Source organism: Danio rerio, chromosome 20, assembly GCF_049306965.1.
Source record: "Danio rerio strain Tuebingen ecotype United States chromosome 20, GRCz12tu, whole genome shotgun sequence".
Lineage (NCBI taxonomy): Eukaryota > Metazoa > Chordata > Actinopteri > Cypriniformes > Danionidae > Danio > Danio rerio.
Window position 1 is genome coordinate 983,312 of NC_133195.1, and position 14,189 is coordinate 997,500.

Consider the following 14,189-nt stretch of genomic DNA (forward strand, 5'->3'; position numbering starts at 1 on the left):
AAAAAGGTTGGGGAGACAACTTTTAAATAAAAGACATACAAACAGCCAAACACACACTCTCACCTAACAAACACAATCGTAAGACATCGGCCTGTGGGTTAGTGATCAGTGTTAAGAGCTCCACATCTGCTGGAAGTTCATGGGACTCAGAAGGTTTGAGTCTGAATCCACATACTCGACACACACCTCACGACTCTGTTCGGTAAAAAAGCAGAACAAACATTGCGGAGAGCGACGGCTACAAATACAAAACATAAAGGAGAAAACGATGCAAGTCATCTTGAGTTTTATTCATTTAAATAAGAACGCGCCTCAGCACTCAATGTTGGAACAAGCTCTTACGCTGCAAAAAAAAGCCTTCTTATTCAGATTTCTGTCTTGTTTTTAGTCCAAACATCTAAAAAATCTTAATTCAAGAAGCATTTCTCAAGACAAGTAGAAGTTACTGCTTTGTTTTTAGAAATAAAGTGAGGTTTTCCATAAAACAAGGAAAATAATCAGCCAATGTGGCAAGTACATCTTAGTTTAAAGCGAATACAATTATTCAGCCAACCCCATAGGCAGATTATTCTTGTTTTAAGGAAAAACTCACAGAATTTTCACAGATTATTTCTGAAAACCTTGTCTAAAAAAAGCTTCTTGATTTAAGAGTTTTCAGATGTTTGGACTGGAAACAAGACAAAAACTCTGAGTAAGAACAGCCCATTTTGAGGCGCATCAGTGTTTTTAAATCCACCCCAGACATCTTCAAGCACAGAAGCCAAAAAGCTGAACGTTCTCCAGAAGTCTCTCGGGTAGAGCTGCGGAACATTTTGGGAATAAAAAACGGTGAAAGGGAGCGAGTCCGGTGTGTCAGTGCTACTGCGGGATGCTGTTGGCGCTCCTCTTGGGTGGCGGTGGGGGCATGAGGTCCGAGTCGGCTGGGTTTTTGCGGGACTGAACCTGAGCGCAGCGCTCCAGAAACTCCAGCAGGATCTCCTTGGTGACGGGATGCTGGATACTGTTACACACGGCTGACACACAACACACACACACACACAGATTTATTATAGTCAGCTCACATAGTTAAGTCAAGTTGCTCTAAAGTCAAGCTCTTAATGTCTTTATAGCTGGACAGTGTTGGGGAAAGTTACTTTTAAAAGTAATCCATAACAATGTTGTGGTTACATTCAAACGTAATGTGTTACAATCTGATATTGTTTCATGGGAAAAAGCTAACCAAATACTAGAGATGCAGTGATGAGGAAAGTTATCTTTTAAAGGTAATGGGTTACAATGTGGTGTTACGTCTTTAAAAAGTAACTAAATATTAGAAATGTAGTGTAGGGGAAAGTTACTTTTTAAGGTAATATGTTACAATATTGTGTTACTTCATTTTAAAAAGTAACTAATTTCTAGAGATTCAGTGTTCTGAAAAGTTACTTTTAAAAGTAATAAGTTACAATCTGGTACTTCGTTACAAAAGTAACTAAATAATAAAAATGTAGGATTTAGTTACTATTTAACTTCATTAAATATGAACTAAAAATTAGACACGCAGGGTTGGGGAACATTATTTAAAAAAAAAGAGTTACAATCTGGTCTCACTTTATTAAAAAGTATCAATACTAAAGATGCAGTGTTAAGGAAAGTTACTTTTAATAGTAATGTGTTACAATCTTACAATCTGATGTCATTTCATTGAAAAGTAACTCAATATTAGAGACGTAGTGTTGGGGAAAGTTACCTTTTAAAGGTAATGGGCTACAGTGTGGTGTTACGTCTTTAAAAAGTAACTAAATATTAGAAATGTAGTGTAGGGGAAAGTTACTTTTTAAGGTAATACGTTACAATATTGTGTTACTTCATTTTAAAAAGTAACCAATTACTACAGATGCAGTGTTCTGAAAAGTTACTTTTAAAAGTAATAAGTTACAATCTGGTACTTCGTTTAAAAAAAGTAACTAAATAACAAAGATGTAGGATTTAGTTACTATTTAACTTCATTAAATATGAACTAAACATTAGACACGCAGGGTTGGGGAACATTACTTTAAAAAAAAGAGTTACAATCTGGTCTCACTTTATTAAAAAGTATCCATACTAAAGATGCAGTGTTAAGAAAAGTTACTTTTAAAAGTAATGTGTTACAATCTTACAATCTGGTGTCATTTCATTGAAAAGTAACTAAATATTAAAGACGTAGTTTTGGGGAAAGTTACTTTTAAAAGTAATGCATAACAATCTTGTGGTTACTTTTAAACAATGTGTTACAATCTTGTTACTTAATTTAAATAGTCTTAAATGAAATCTGTAATTTTACGATTTATTTCTGGCAGCTGAGGTAAAAACGTAAAATAGCGGCTGTAAAACTACAGCAATTTACCGTAAAATAACGGATATTTTAAATTTAAGTACATTTCTGTAATTTAATTACCCATTATTTTATGTTATATTTTTGTAATTTAACGACCATAATTTGATTTAATTTGATTCATTATCGTGACAACACTAGCGGGAAATGGACATTTTTAAAATTTCAGTACCGATTTGTAGCAAAGATGACACTTTCAAAAACCCTACTAATAAACTTTAGAATAAAACCATCCCATAATTATCATTTTAATCTGTTAATGCGATATTGGTGAACTGTGTCTAAAAAGATTGCGCATATGTTTTCCATTTGTCTTGTACGTTCTCTTACTGAGAAGAAAGAGAGCAGCACAGATTTGCATTATCATATAAACATGCAGCTATGGTTTAAATTAGCAACAAGGTTTGCTGCTCTAAAGCATTTCCAACTTCTTAATGCCCCTTGGTGCTGCTAATAACAGGTATTTCTCAATTCTAGACTCAGAAACTGAGCCTGACCCTGGCTTGAGTCGAACACATATGAATCTTACCCATGGCCGTGTCGTATGCGTTAGGGAAGCTCTTGTCAACTCTCTGCCGCATGAACACCCAGGTGTTGTTGACGAACGTGCACTCGATTATTTTATTATCGTACTGCTTCAGGTCCTTTGTTATCTGGAGTGAGAAAGAATAATGGGCAAATCAATGCTCTGGCATGAATCGAAGACAGAAATACAGCAGCATCGCTCAAACCAAACTGCATTATTGTGAACGTGTACAAGCCACTCAAATAGAGGACAGATGAAGAAAACATGAATCAATCAAGACAAGCTGATCACGCTCTCAATTTACCAAGACTGCACTGGCTGAAAACCAAAGACTCACACAGTTATGTTCAACCCTGCTCCTGGAGAACACTGACATTAGCTTTAAGTTTAATTAAACACCTCGACTTACTGAGCAGGGTCTTCAAGAGCAGGAGGACACATTCAGACATACACTCACAAAAAACTGTTCAAACTACCAATTTAAAATGAGCTGGGTTTTTCGGGGGACAATTTAATTGTTTTATGTTCAATCCACCTGAATTTGTAAACAATTTAGCTAGCTTAATCGATTTGCGTAGGGACAACCTGACGTAATTGTGTGGGACCCTGTATTTTAATACATTCTGTTATGTATATTTGTTACTACATACAGTGCATCCGGATGGTATCGATAGCGCTTCACTTGTCCCAAATGTTTTTATGTTACAGCTTTATTAAATGGATTAAATGGATTGATTTCCTCAACATTCTACAAACAATCCCCCATAATGACAATGTGGAGTTTTTGAAATTGTTGCAAATTTATTACAAATAAAAAACGTGAAAAAAAAATCACATGTACATCAGTATTCATCAAAATGTTACCACTTTAACCCCAAGAGCTAAACTTTAAAGTCGTAACAAACAGTGTGTATTTACAATGCAAATGTAGGCAAAAACTATGTACGTGATGTCCACCCATCAGCGTCTGATTGACATATTACCAAAGTCCCTTTAAGGCAAGTCATTTCACTCGACGGCCATATTTTAAACGCTCTCGGGCAGTATGCTCGGGCATTCTGTTTGAAACATTAAATTCTACAAAATTGCCTGCCAAGCTTACGATTGAATTTCATATCAGGAATCACCAATAAAATTAAACAACAACTGTCTCTTTAGTTTCATTTCTAAACATCCAAATCACACAAAACTGCAGAAACTCATATCTGGTCCGAGCCCCTCCCCTGGAGTATCATCAATTGATAGCGATCGATGATTGGCTCCTGTACTAGAAGGCAGGATTTATTCGGCATAACGTGATTAATGATTGGCTCCTGTAGTAGTAGGCGGGATTTATTCACCATAGGGTGATTGATGATTGGCTCCTGTACTAGAAGGCGGGATTTATTCACCATAGGGTGATTGATGATTGGCTCCTGTACTAGAAGGCGGGATTTATTCGGCATAACGTGATTGATGATTGGCTCTTGTACTAGTAGGCGGGATTTATTCACCATAGGGTGATTGATGATTGGCTCCTGTACTAGAAGGCGGGATTTATTCGGCGTAACGTGATTGATGATTGGCTCCTGTACTAGTAGGCGGGATTTATTCACCATAGGGTGATTGATGATTGGCTCCTGTACTAGAAGGCGGGATTTATTCACCATAAAGTGATTGATGATTGGCTCCTGTACTAGAAGGCGGGTTTTATTCGCCATATAGCAATCGATGATTTGCTCATATACTAGACGGCGGAATTTATTTGCCATATAGCGATCGATGATTGGCTCCTGTACTAGAAGGCGGAACTTATTTGCCATATAGCGATCAATGATTGGCTCCTGTACTCGAAGGCGGGATTTATTCACCATAAAGTGATTGATGATTGGCTCCTGTACTAGAAGGCAGGATTTATTCGCCATATAGCAATTGATGATTGGCTCCTGTACTAGAAGGCGGGATTTATTCGCCATATAGCAATGGATGATTGGCTCCTGTACTATGTACTAGTAGGCGGAGCTTTATTCCCCATAGACAGTTACACTTTTCCCCATTCAAACTATACGAGTGACATGTCTTGTGTAATCTAGAGTCTCTGATATTACAAGGCATTTCTAGACCTTACAGGACATTTCTGACGATGTAACTCGTAAAATGCAAAGCAACACGTTTGATGCGATAGATCATCAACCCAGTCTGCCAAACTCATTACATATTCTCCATTTCATATCAGATCAAAAATATATATTTATTTTTAATAAGTAGGACAAATTAAGAGAGGAAATAATGAAAATACTGTATGAAAAAAAAAGTGTTAACAAAAGACATTGTTTTTGGAAGAAACTCCATAAACCGGTCATCAAGTTTCCTTCACACACTACATCAAGAATAGGCTCTTAAAGAGGCAACAACCCATTACTTGCAACTTAAAACTTATAAAGGGGAACCATAAGAGGAATTGCATGTGAATTCTGTCACATATACAAATGCATGCCTCAATAATATTTGGCCAGGACACCGGAGTTACACCCCTACTCTTTACCAGAAGTGTCATGAGATGATTATAGACCACAGAGAGTCAGGACCTCGGTTTAACGTCTCATCCAAAAGACGACGCTCAGTATAGTGTCCCCTTCACTATACTGGGGCATCAGGACTCACATAGACCACAGGTTGAGCGCCCCCTGCTGGCCATATTAACACCACTTCCAACAGCAACCTAGTTTTCCCATGTGGTCTCCCATCCAGGTACTGACCAGGCTCAGCCCTGCTTAGCTTCAGTGGGAAACCGGTGTGCTGCAGGGTGATATGGCTGTGGCTAAAACTGACTATAATCATAATTAATATTTGCCCAGCTCTAAAAAAAGCACTTTATACCATTGAATAAAACAATATCAAGCATTTTCAGTTTCAGCATCCGTCCAAGTGCATCCAGAATTTTCATTTCGGTGAATCCCTAACCGAAATGTGTTTAAAGCTTGCATGCGAACCACTTTTAGCAGGCTGTAAAGTAACTGCATAATGTGTAATTACAGCCACAACGCAGATGCCTCAATACATGACAGTTTCACAAAGGCCTTAAGAAAACAGGAGCGTGCCTGGCCCAAGGAAGCGAGAGAAAGAAATATCTTGAAAGATAAAAGAAGAGACTAGATCTTGGCTAAACGATGGCAGGTTGGTGTGTGTGTGGGGGAGGAAGTGAGCTGGCAGTAAAGCCGCCCCCTTCTGGGCCTGTTGGCATGATGGGATGAGTAAATACCCTCGCCATCCAACAGCTCAGGGCATCTGCGAGCACGGAGGGGAAGATGAACATTTCAGGACAACAATATTCCTCGGATTAATTAACCTTCGGTGGTACGGGCGGCTATTCGCAGCCATGCAGTGTATCAACATGTGTATGGCCTACCGCTGAACAGATCTGATATAATAGAGGCGGCAGGCCAAAAGATTGCGCACGCACACGCTTTTCACACCCCGCACACTCTCCATCCGCACGAGCGTGGCAGATATCCAGGGATGTTGTTGGGCTTTCGTCTGGCGCGGTACATCACGCTCCTGTTAGTTTTGGATAGGAGCGTCATGACACCCCGGTCACCCTTTTCAGATCCTGGCAGCCATTTGCAAACACCACACGGCGCCGACAGCAGCCAAATCCACTCCATTACAGCCAGAGCTCGCCAAACACCTTCTTAGTTTGTAATGATAACGCGGGAGCCGACAATTAAAAAGTAAATCAATTTAATGGAAGTAACAGTCGGGGGCAGAACAGAGCCTCCGAACACACTGGCAGATAATCACTGCATTGTAAAAGTGCGAAAAAAACACGAGGAATGGACAAAAGTGAGTTCCCCGCTATGACTGATGCCTATTTATCAAAATCTCCCAATGAGATGTGATTCAATCGAATCCACGCTGTGTTTCAGCCTTCATAAAGCACATAAACACAGCTAGTTTCTCAATTAAATCCATGTTAGCCATTTAGCAACCAAGCTAGAGTCGCATGATTGTGTCAACAGATTCTGCGCTCCTATTGGTTCTTGGATTGAAGCTAGAGTTTTCCGAGGTTTATGATGTCACAAAGTGGCCCAAATCCTGCATATGGAAATTCCGATGGTTTGTTTCAGGGGCAAAACAACATGAATCTTACCATTCTTGCCAAATCTGTGCATGTAAAGCTTTTATGATCAATATTCTCGCCTCAAATTGATTCTATTGTGAAATATTTGATAATCTGACTCCCAAAACTGTACACAAACATGTATTTTATTGACCAAACATCATAATAAAGGTCATATTTGATCTATATATTGGTTGTTGACATCACAATGTTAGTGGAGAGATTCAAGCTGCTGGATTTACAACACGTTATTTCATCAACTTCTCCCAAAATACACTTTCAAGAGTTCCCACTTAGATATGCTTGGCATTTATAGCAGGTTTGGCATGCTGTCCCGGGAGAGAACCCTGAGCTCTGAGATATTTGAGCCCAGGGCTCCCGCCCGGTCAATAAGTATATCCGGGGATCCGAGATCAGGTAGGCCTCAATCGCTCCCCCTTTAGACGGGGAAAAAAAGGAGGAGATGGGGTGGAAGGGGGGATTCTTCCAAAATGAACATCGAGCAATAAAAAGAAAGTGATCCATTTATATTAAGCTAGGATCATTCTGATTGGATTATTACTGATTACGGATGAGTGGCCAGCAGTGCTCAATCATATCACGTGCTCCTCTCGAAATTAATTTGTAAAGCTTCACTTTGCTTAACTTAAATAATGAAGAATAAATGTAAATGTTCTATTCTGCAGCAAGTCATATTTTCATTTCATTCATTTTCTTGTCGGCTTAGTCCCTTTATTAATCCGGGGTCGCCACAGCGGAATGAACCGCCAACTTATCCAGCAAGTTTTTACGCAGCGGATGCCCTTCCAGCCGCAACCCATCTCTGGGAAACATCCTCACACACACTCAAACAATTTAGCCTACCCAATTCACCTGTACTGCATGTGTTTGGACTGTGGGGGAAACCGGAGCACCCGGAGGAAACCCACGTGAAGGCAGGGAGAACATGCAAACTCCACAGAGAAATGCCAACTGAGCCGAGGTTCGAACCAGCGACCTTCTTGCTGTGAGGCGGCAGCACTACCTACTGCGCCACTGCCTCACTCTATCATATTTTTGATGAACTAAAATAAATATTAACTATAATATATTGTTTTCCAAAACAGTAATGAGACATTAGTTTGCAAAAAATGGATGAAGTGCTGCATGATAAGGTATGGTTGAGGGTAAAAATGAAGACTTGAGTGTGATTATTGACGCTGTCTGGCTGATCTCCTGCATTCTGACTCATTCAGATGTCTCACTGAGATGCACTGATTTTCAAAGCTCCACATCAGACTGGACTGCACTCATGAACAAAAGTCTCTATGTGTCAGCTATTTTCTAGAGTTTCTGAGGCACATTTTAGATAAAAAGAGTCCTTTTGTGCACTTTTTTTTTCTTGCGTGATTATGTGGCCAGTTTAGTGGCGAGGCCAGAAATCCCCAAGAGGCTGGACCCTCATGAAACAGAGGGTCCGCTATTCTGTGTCCCCTTCAAACTTCAATATTGAGTCACATTCAAATACAATGGATATTTCTGTGGCATCTACAGTTGAAGCCAGAACAATTAGTCTGTTGTGGAATTTGCTTAAATAAAACGAACAAAACTTTTCTCAAAACGCACAAAAATAAACAAAAACAGCATCTTCTAATAAACTAAATCATACATGTAATAAGGCGTTTTGTTCAACGTTATTTAAATGGCAAATCCCTTTGTACCACTTTGTGGACTCATGGTTGTGAACTGAATTTAGAAATAGTTTTGACGCAAATCTTTGTGTTAAACAAAGGAAATGAAATATGTGGGCTAATGGATGTGTTCAGTGGAGCGAGTTTCCACCGATTCCTCACTCCACCAAAGTAAAGGAGTAAAAGTAAAGAGAAAGTAAAGGGGCTGAATGGAGGAGGCTCGTTCTTTATCCTCGCGCTGCAGATGCTCTGTTTAACTATGACTCTGTTTAACTATGACTCTTAAAGAGAATGAGAGACGAGACTCTGATTGGTTTAATGCAGGTTATCCTCAAAACACATCCAGAACTCATTAAGAGAATAAGTACAGCCCTGTTAGACAATGCGCCGGGCGCAGAGCAGATTTTACTGTCCTTAAAATAGCAAAAGTGGATTCAGACACAGCCTTAATGCTTTTGTACCGCTTTAGACTTTGCGACTAGATTGTTAAAAGAGAGGCCTCTTTCAGTTTGTTCATCCACTTGCTTTCCAAGACATTGTTTGCACTTCAAAAACTTACATGTGCACATCTTATTGGGGGATGGGCTTAACAGCAGACATCTTCTCTGATTGGCTAGTGAGTTTCGGAAGACGACGCTTCCCTTTTGTTTTGTTTTTATTAATTTTTGTGCATGCGTTACATGAGAGACTGAGTTTGTTCACCAAACAAGTGCATCTAATACAACAGATTTGCATTGTAAGTAAAAGTCACAAAGTTATCGTGTTTTTATTTCATGTGTTAAGTTTTTAATATACTCTCAAAGTCACTCCACATAAATTTGCAGATTATTATTCACTTTTTTCCCAAATCCAAATCCATACGCTGTGACATTTTAATTCATTTAAAAATATTTCTCAAGCTTTGATTGAGGATTGATTATTAACACATTTTAGACACCGCAGTTTTAATAACTCATCTCTAATATCTGATTTATTTTCTCTTTGTCATGATGACAGCACATAATATTAGACTAGATATTCTTCAAGACACTAGTATTCAGCTTAAAGTGACATGTAAAGGCTTCACTAGGGTAATTAGGGTAAAGTTAGGGTAATTAGGCGAGTCATTGTATAACAGTGGTTTGTTCTGGAGACAATCAGAAACTAATATTGCTAAATGGGGCTAATAATATTGACCCTAAAAAGGTTTTAAAACAATTAAAACCTGCTTTTATTCTAGCCCAAATAAAACAAATAAGACTTTCTCCAGAAGAACAAATATTAGAGGAAACACTGTAAAAATTTCCTGAATCTGTTCAACATCATTTGGGAAATATTTGAATTTCTATTAATTATTAATTAATTTTGGCTTCATCTGTATGTACAATATCTGCATGTATTACACAAAACAAAACACACACAACTAGCAGCACAATGTGGTTTAGCTGTGTTAGTGCTGAGGTTGTAGACTGTTCCCAGCATGCACGGCAGCATGAATAAATCATGTAAAACTACCACTTCACTGTACAGTGCTACTGTTAAATGCATCATTTACCACGGCTCTTCAATTACTGCCTTTCTGTCCTTAAATACTGATCGCTGAATGACTGTCAGGATATACAGCGGGTAAATAAGCATTGAACACATTGTCATGCTTTTTCCTGGCAATAATATTTCTAAAGGAGCTGTTGACATGGAACTGAAGCAGATTTTGGTGAAAACCCAAAGAATACAAGCATTAAAACGAAATAAAACAAATGTGTATTAAAGTCTTCTTGAATGCTGGCCGCTTAAAGACGCCTCTCATGTGGAGAATGAAGTCTCATGCATTGCTCAGGTGTGAGTTTCTCACAGACTTCAACAGAGCGTCCAAATCTTGATGCTTCTGTGGGTCTCGTCTATCAAATCGGAGCTTTATTCTGTATTCTCTATTGGATTCGGCTCAGGTGATTGGCTGGGCCATTCTAAAGCTTGATTGTCTTTCTCTGAAGGCATTTGAGAGTCTCTAAGAGAAATGGTGACGTGTCCCACTGTAAGATGGACCTTAAAGAGACAGTTCATCATTTATTCACACTCAAACACATTTCTATCTCCTGTTACACACAAAATGAGATATTCTGAAGAATGTTTAGAAAAAAAGTAGTCATTGGCATTAAAATTGAACAAACTATCCAGCATTCTTCAGCAGATTTTGTTTTGTGAAAAGGGAAACTCAAACTGGTTTTGAACAGGAGTAAATGATAACAGAATTTTCATTTCTGCACGTACTGTCCCTTTAAGGACGCCGCATGATAACTTACTTCATTCTATTCATCAAACCTCTTTTACCGGCATCTCACAATAATAAATATCTCATCAATGAAAACAGTATATAAGACAGGAAAAGATGACTTCCCCACTGAGAAGTTGATTTAATGTCTTGAACATGTTACAGCGAGAGAAGTAATTGAGTGTTTGTCGTCTTCATCAAGTTGTTTAGATAGTAAATAAAAGCCTAAATTAAATCTGTGATGAGAGCGTCTCTTCACTAGACTGAATAAATGACAATTTTTCATTCTGAAGTGAGCTAAGAATAGACGTATGCGTCTGAGTGCAAGCAATCCTACAATATATTCACAACTCGCTCAATTTGAAGATCATTTACTGAGCTCGCTTCAATGCATTGTAGGATACAGACACACACACGCAAGCACACACACACACACACACACACACACACACACACACGTTTGTTATTGTGACAAGTGGGTACATTGCATGGGTTTACATTTACTTTATACTTTATTCCCCCTTCCCCTAAACCCAACCATCACAGGAGACAGGTTTAATATACGGCTTTAATATTCAACTTCCCAAAGTATACTAAAGCTTACTGCCACAAAACGGAACTCCTGTATTTGAGCACTAAAAACGAAGTATATGTGTGATTTTTGCTGCTTGTTCAAACTACTTGTTTAAAATGACCTGAAACAACACAACTCTTGAGTTTATTTTTTTGGACAACTTAATTTTTTCGCCTCCTTGGATTAACTATAAGTAAATAAATTACTTCAACTTCTTACAATTAAAAGAATGACATTTTTCCAACTTATTTATTGCTGAAAACAATAACAAATTAAGTGGATTTAGTAATTTAGTGGGAAAGTAATTAATGAATGTAATTGTAACACCGGGGCGAGGCAGTGGCGCAGTAAGTAAGTTGCTCACAGCAAGAAGATCGCTGGGTCGATCCTTGACTCAGTTGGCGTTTCTGTGTGGAGTTTGCATGTTCTCCCTGCGTTCGCATGGGTTTCCTCCGGGTGCTCCGGTTTCCCCCACAGTCCAAACACATGCGGTACAGGTGAACTGGGTAGGCTAAATTGTCCATAGTGTGTGAGTGTGTGTGAATGTGTGTGTGGATGTTTCCCAGAGATGGGTTGCGGCTGGAAGGGCATCCGCTGCATAAAAACGTGCTGGATAAGTTGGCGGTTCATTCCGTTGTGGTGACCCCAGATTAATAAAGAAAATGAATGAATAAATGAATTGTAACACCCTGAAGTAATCAGTTAAAGTTTTCACTTTTTACCGTGTAGATATGTCTAGTTTCGACTCAAATATAAAACACAAAATCTTAGATATTCTTAGCAAAGCAAAAATGTCAAAATTAAGTCTATTTGCAAAAATATTACTTGCTTCAAGTTTAAATATCAAAAAAATTCTTAAATCAAGAAGTATTTTCTAGACAAGCTTGTTTTAAGAAATAATAAGTCGAAACGAAGAGAGTTTTTCCTTAAAACAAGCACATAAATCTGGCAACAGGGTATTTTACTTACTATTGGCAGATTATTTTGCTTATTTTGCTGAAAAACTCACTAAAGCCCCGTTTACACTAGTGCGCTTTAGTTTAAAAACGGTGTTTAAGATCAAAAACGATCCGCGTCCACACTAGCGTTTTACCTAGCATTTCTGAACATATCTCCGTCCACACTACGCCACCAATAATGTATATCACGTGACCATTGGTGCACTCTGGGCATGCGCGCTCTAGTATAAACAGGAAGCATGTGTCTCGCTCGGCATTTGGTTATTGTTAGTCAACAAACGCCGGTTGAACAATGAATGCGATGGCGAAGAAAGCAAGAGAGGTGTTTTTGTGGACAGACGACGAGGTCGAGTTACTAAACGTAACAAATGAATAACTGCACAATGCCGCCTAAAACAGACAATAGTGCAAACAGCGCTCCCATTTCTGTGGCCATGTTGTTGTTTACAGTGAAGGCTGGTCTGCTGTCTTCCGGTAGCGTTAAAGCCATGTGTTATAGTCATGTGATAGGGGCTTGACGAATAAGAGATAAGCAATGACACAAATGCCCCAATCAGGTAGCGAATCTCAGCAGCCCCGCCTCCGTTTTCAGATGTCTCTGTTTTCCCTCATCCACACTGAGACGGAGCAGCAGCGCTTCAGAATGAAAACGGCCTCTCCAGCGTTTCCAAAACGCTCCATTTTCGGTGCTTGAAAACTCCGGTGTAGTGTGGACAGATGGCAAAACCGTAGCAAAACTTATGCATTTTCAAACTAAAACACATTAGTGTAAATGGGGCCTTATTATTAGGCACATTGTTTCTCAAAACAAGACAGTATCTTTTGCTTGTCTAGAGCAAGCATCTTGATTTAAGAATTTGTAGATATCTGGACTAGAAACAAGACCGAAACTCTAAGTGAGAAAAGCTTTTTTCAGTGTATATTGTTTTATGTTCAATCAACTTAAAAGAGTAAAATAATTCCTTCTTGTCGTCCTGACACAAATCGATTGAGCGGAACTCAGCATTTGCAATCCACTGCAATATGTTCTGCTGACTTAATCGATTTGTGTTGGGAAAACATGAATGAATCGTGTGGGACCCTGCACTGATGACGTCTACTGTAGGTAGGGCACTCGCTGTGATTCAGCACAGCGCTGTACTGTGACGCAACCTGTCGGACGCAATTAATTAAGCGAGCGCCTGATGATGACACCGCTATCTTTAGCAGCGTGTGTATTAGCGGAGGGAACGCTGACAGCAGGAGTCAACCAGTGTTTCTCTCACCTTCATTTGCGCAAAGGGCATGTCATAGTTCCCCACGTACAGGAGACCAACCGTCTGCGGGATCAGCCTGAGGAAGATACACAAATAAACAGGGGAGTCAGATTTTACACGTGCTGACGGGAAGCATTGTGATGTTCTTCCTCTTCCACACAGCACAACACAGGAGCAAGTATGATTATCCGAGCCTCATAATAAGTGCCTGTGAGACTTTTTTAAGGTCAGGATGAGCTTCATACATACAGCAGGATTGAACATGTCAGGTTTTTCTAATTTCTAAAGGAGCTGTTGAAATGGAATTGAAAGAGCTGAACTACTGAAAATGTGTATAAAGGTTTTTATTAATGCTGGCAGTTTAAAGACGCCTCTCATATGGAGAATGAAGCCTCATGCATTGCATTGTCTTCAACAGAGAGTCAAAATCTTAATGCTTCTGTGGGTCTCGTCTATCCAATCTGAGCTTTATTCTGTGTTCTCTATTGGATTCGGGTCAGGTGA

The 14,189-nt window shown here is 39.1% G+C and overlaps 1 protein-coding gene across 1 annotated transcript in view; it reads right to left on the reverse strand.

The window, feature by feature from the left end:
- Window positions 1–269: 269 nt before the first annotated feature.
- Window positions 270–14,189, reverse strand: part of rngtt (RNA guanylyltransferase and 5'-phosphatase) — a 179,583-nt gene continuing 165,663 nt past the window's right edge. The window contains 3 exon segments of the mRNA NM_212867.1: window positions 270–1,013; window positions 2,883–3,006; window positions 13,695–13,761. Coding sequence (NP_998032.1) covers window positions 859–1,013; window positions 2,883–3,006; window positions 13,695–13,761 — 346 coding nt within the window. The 3' untranslated portion in view covers window positions 270–858.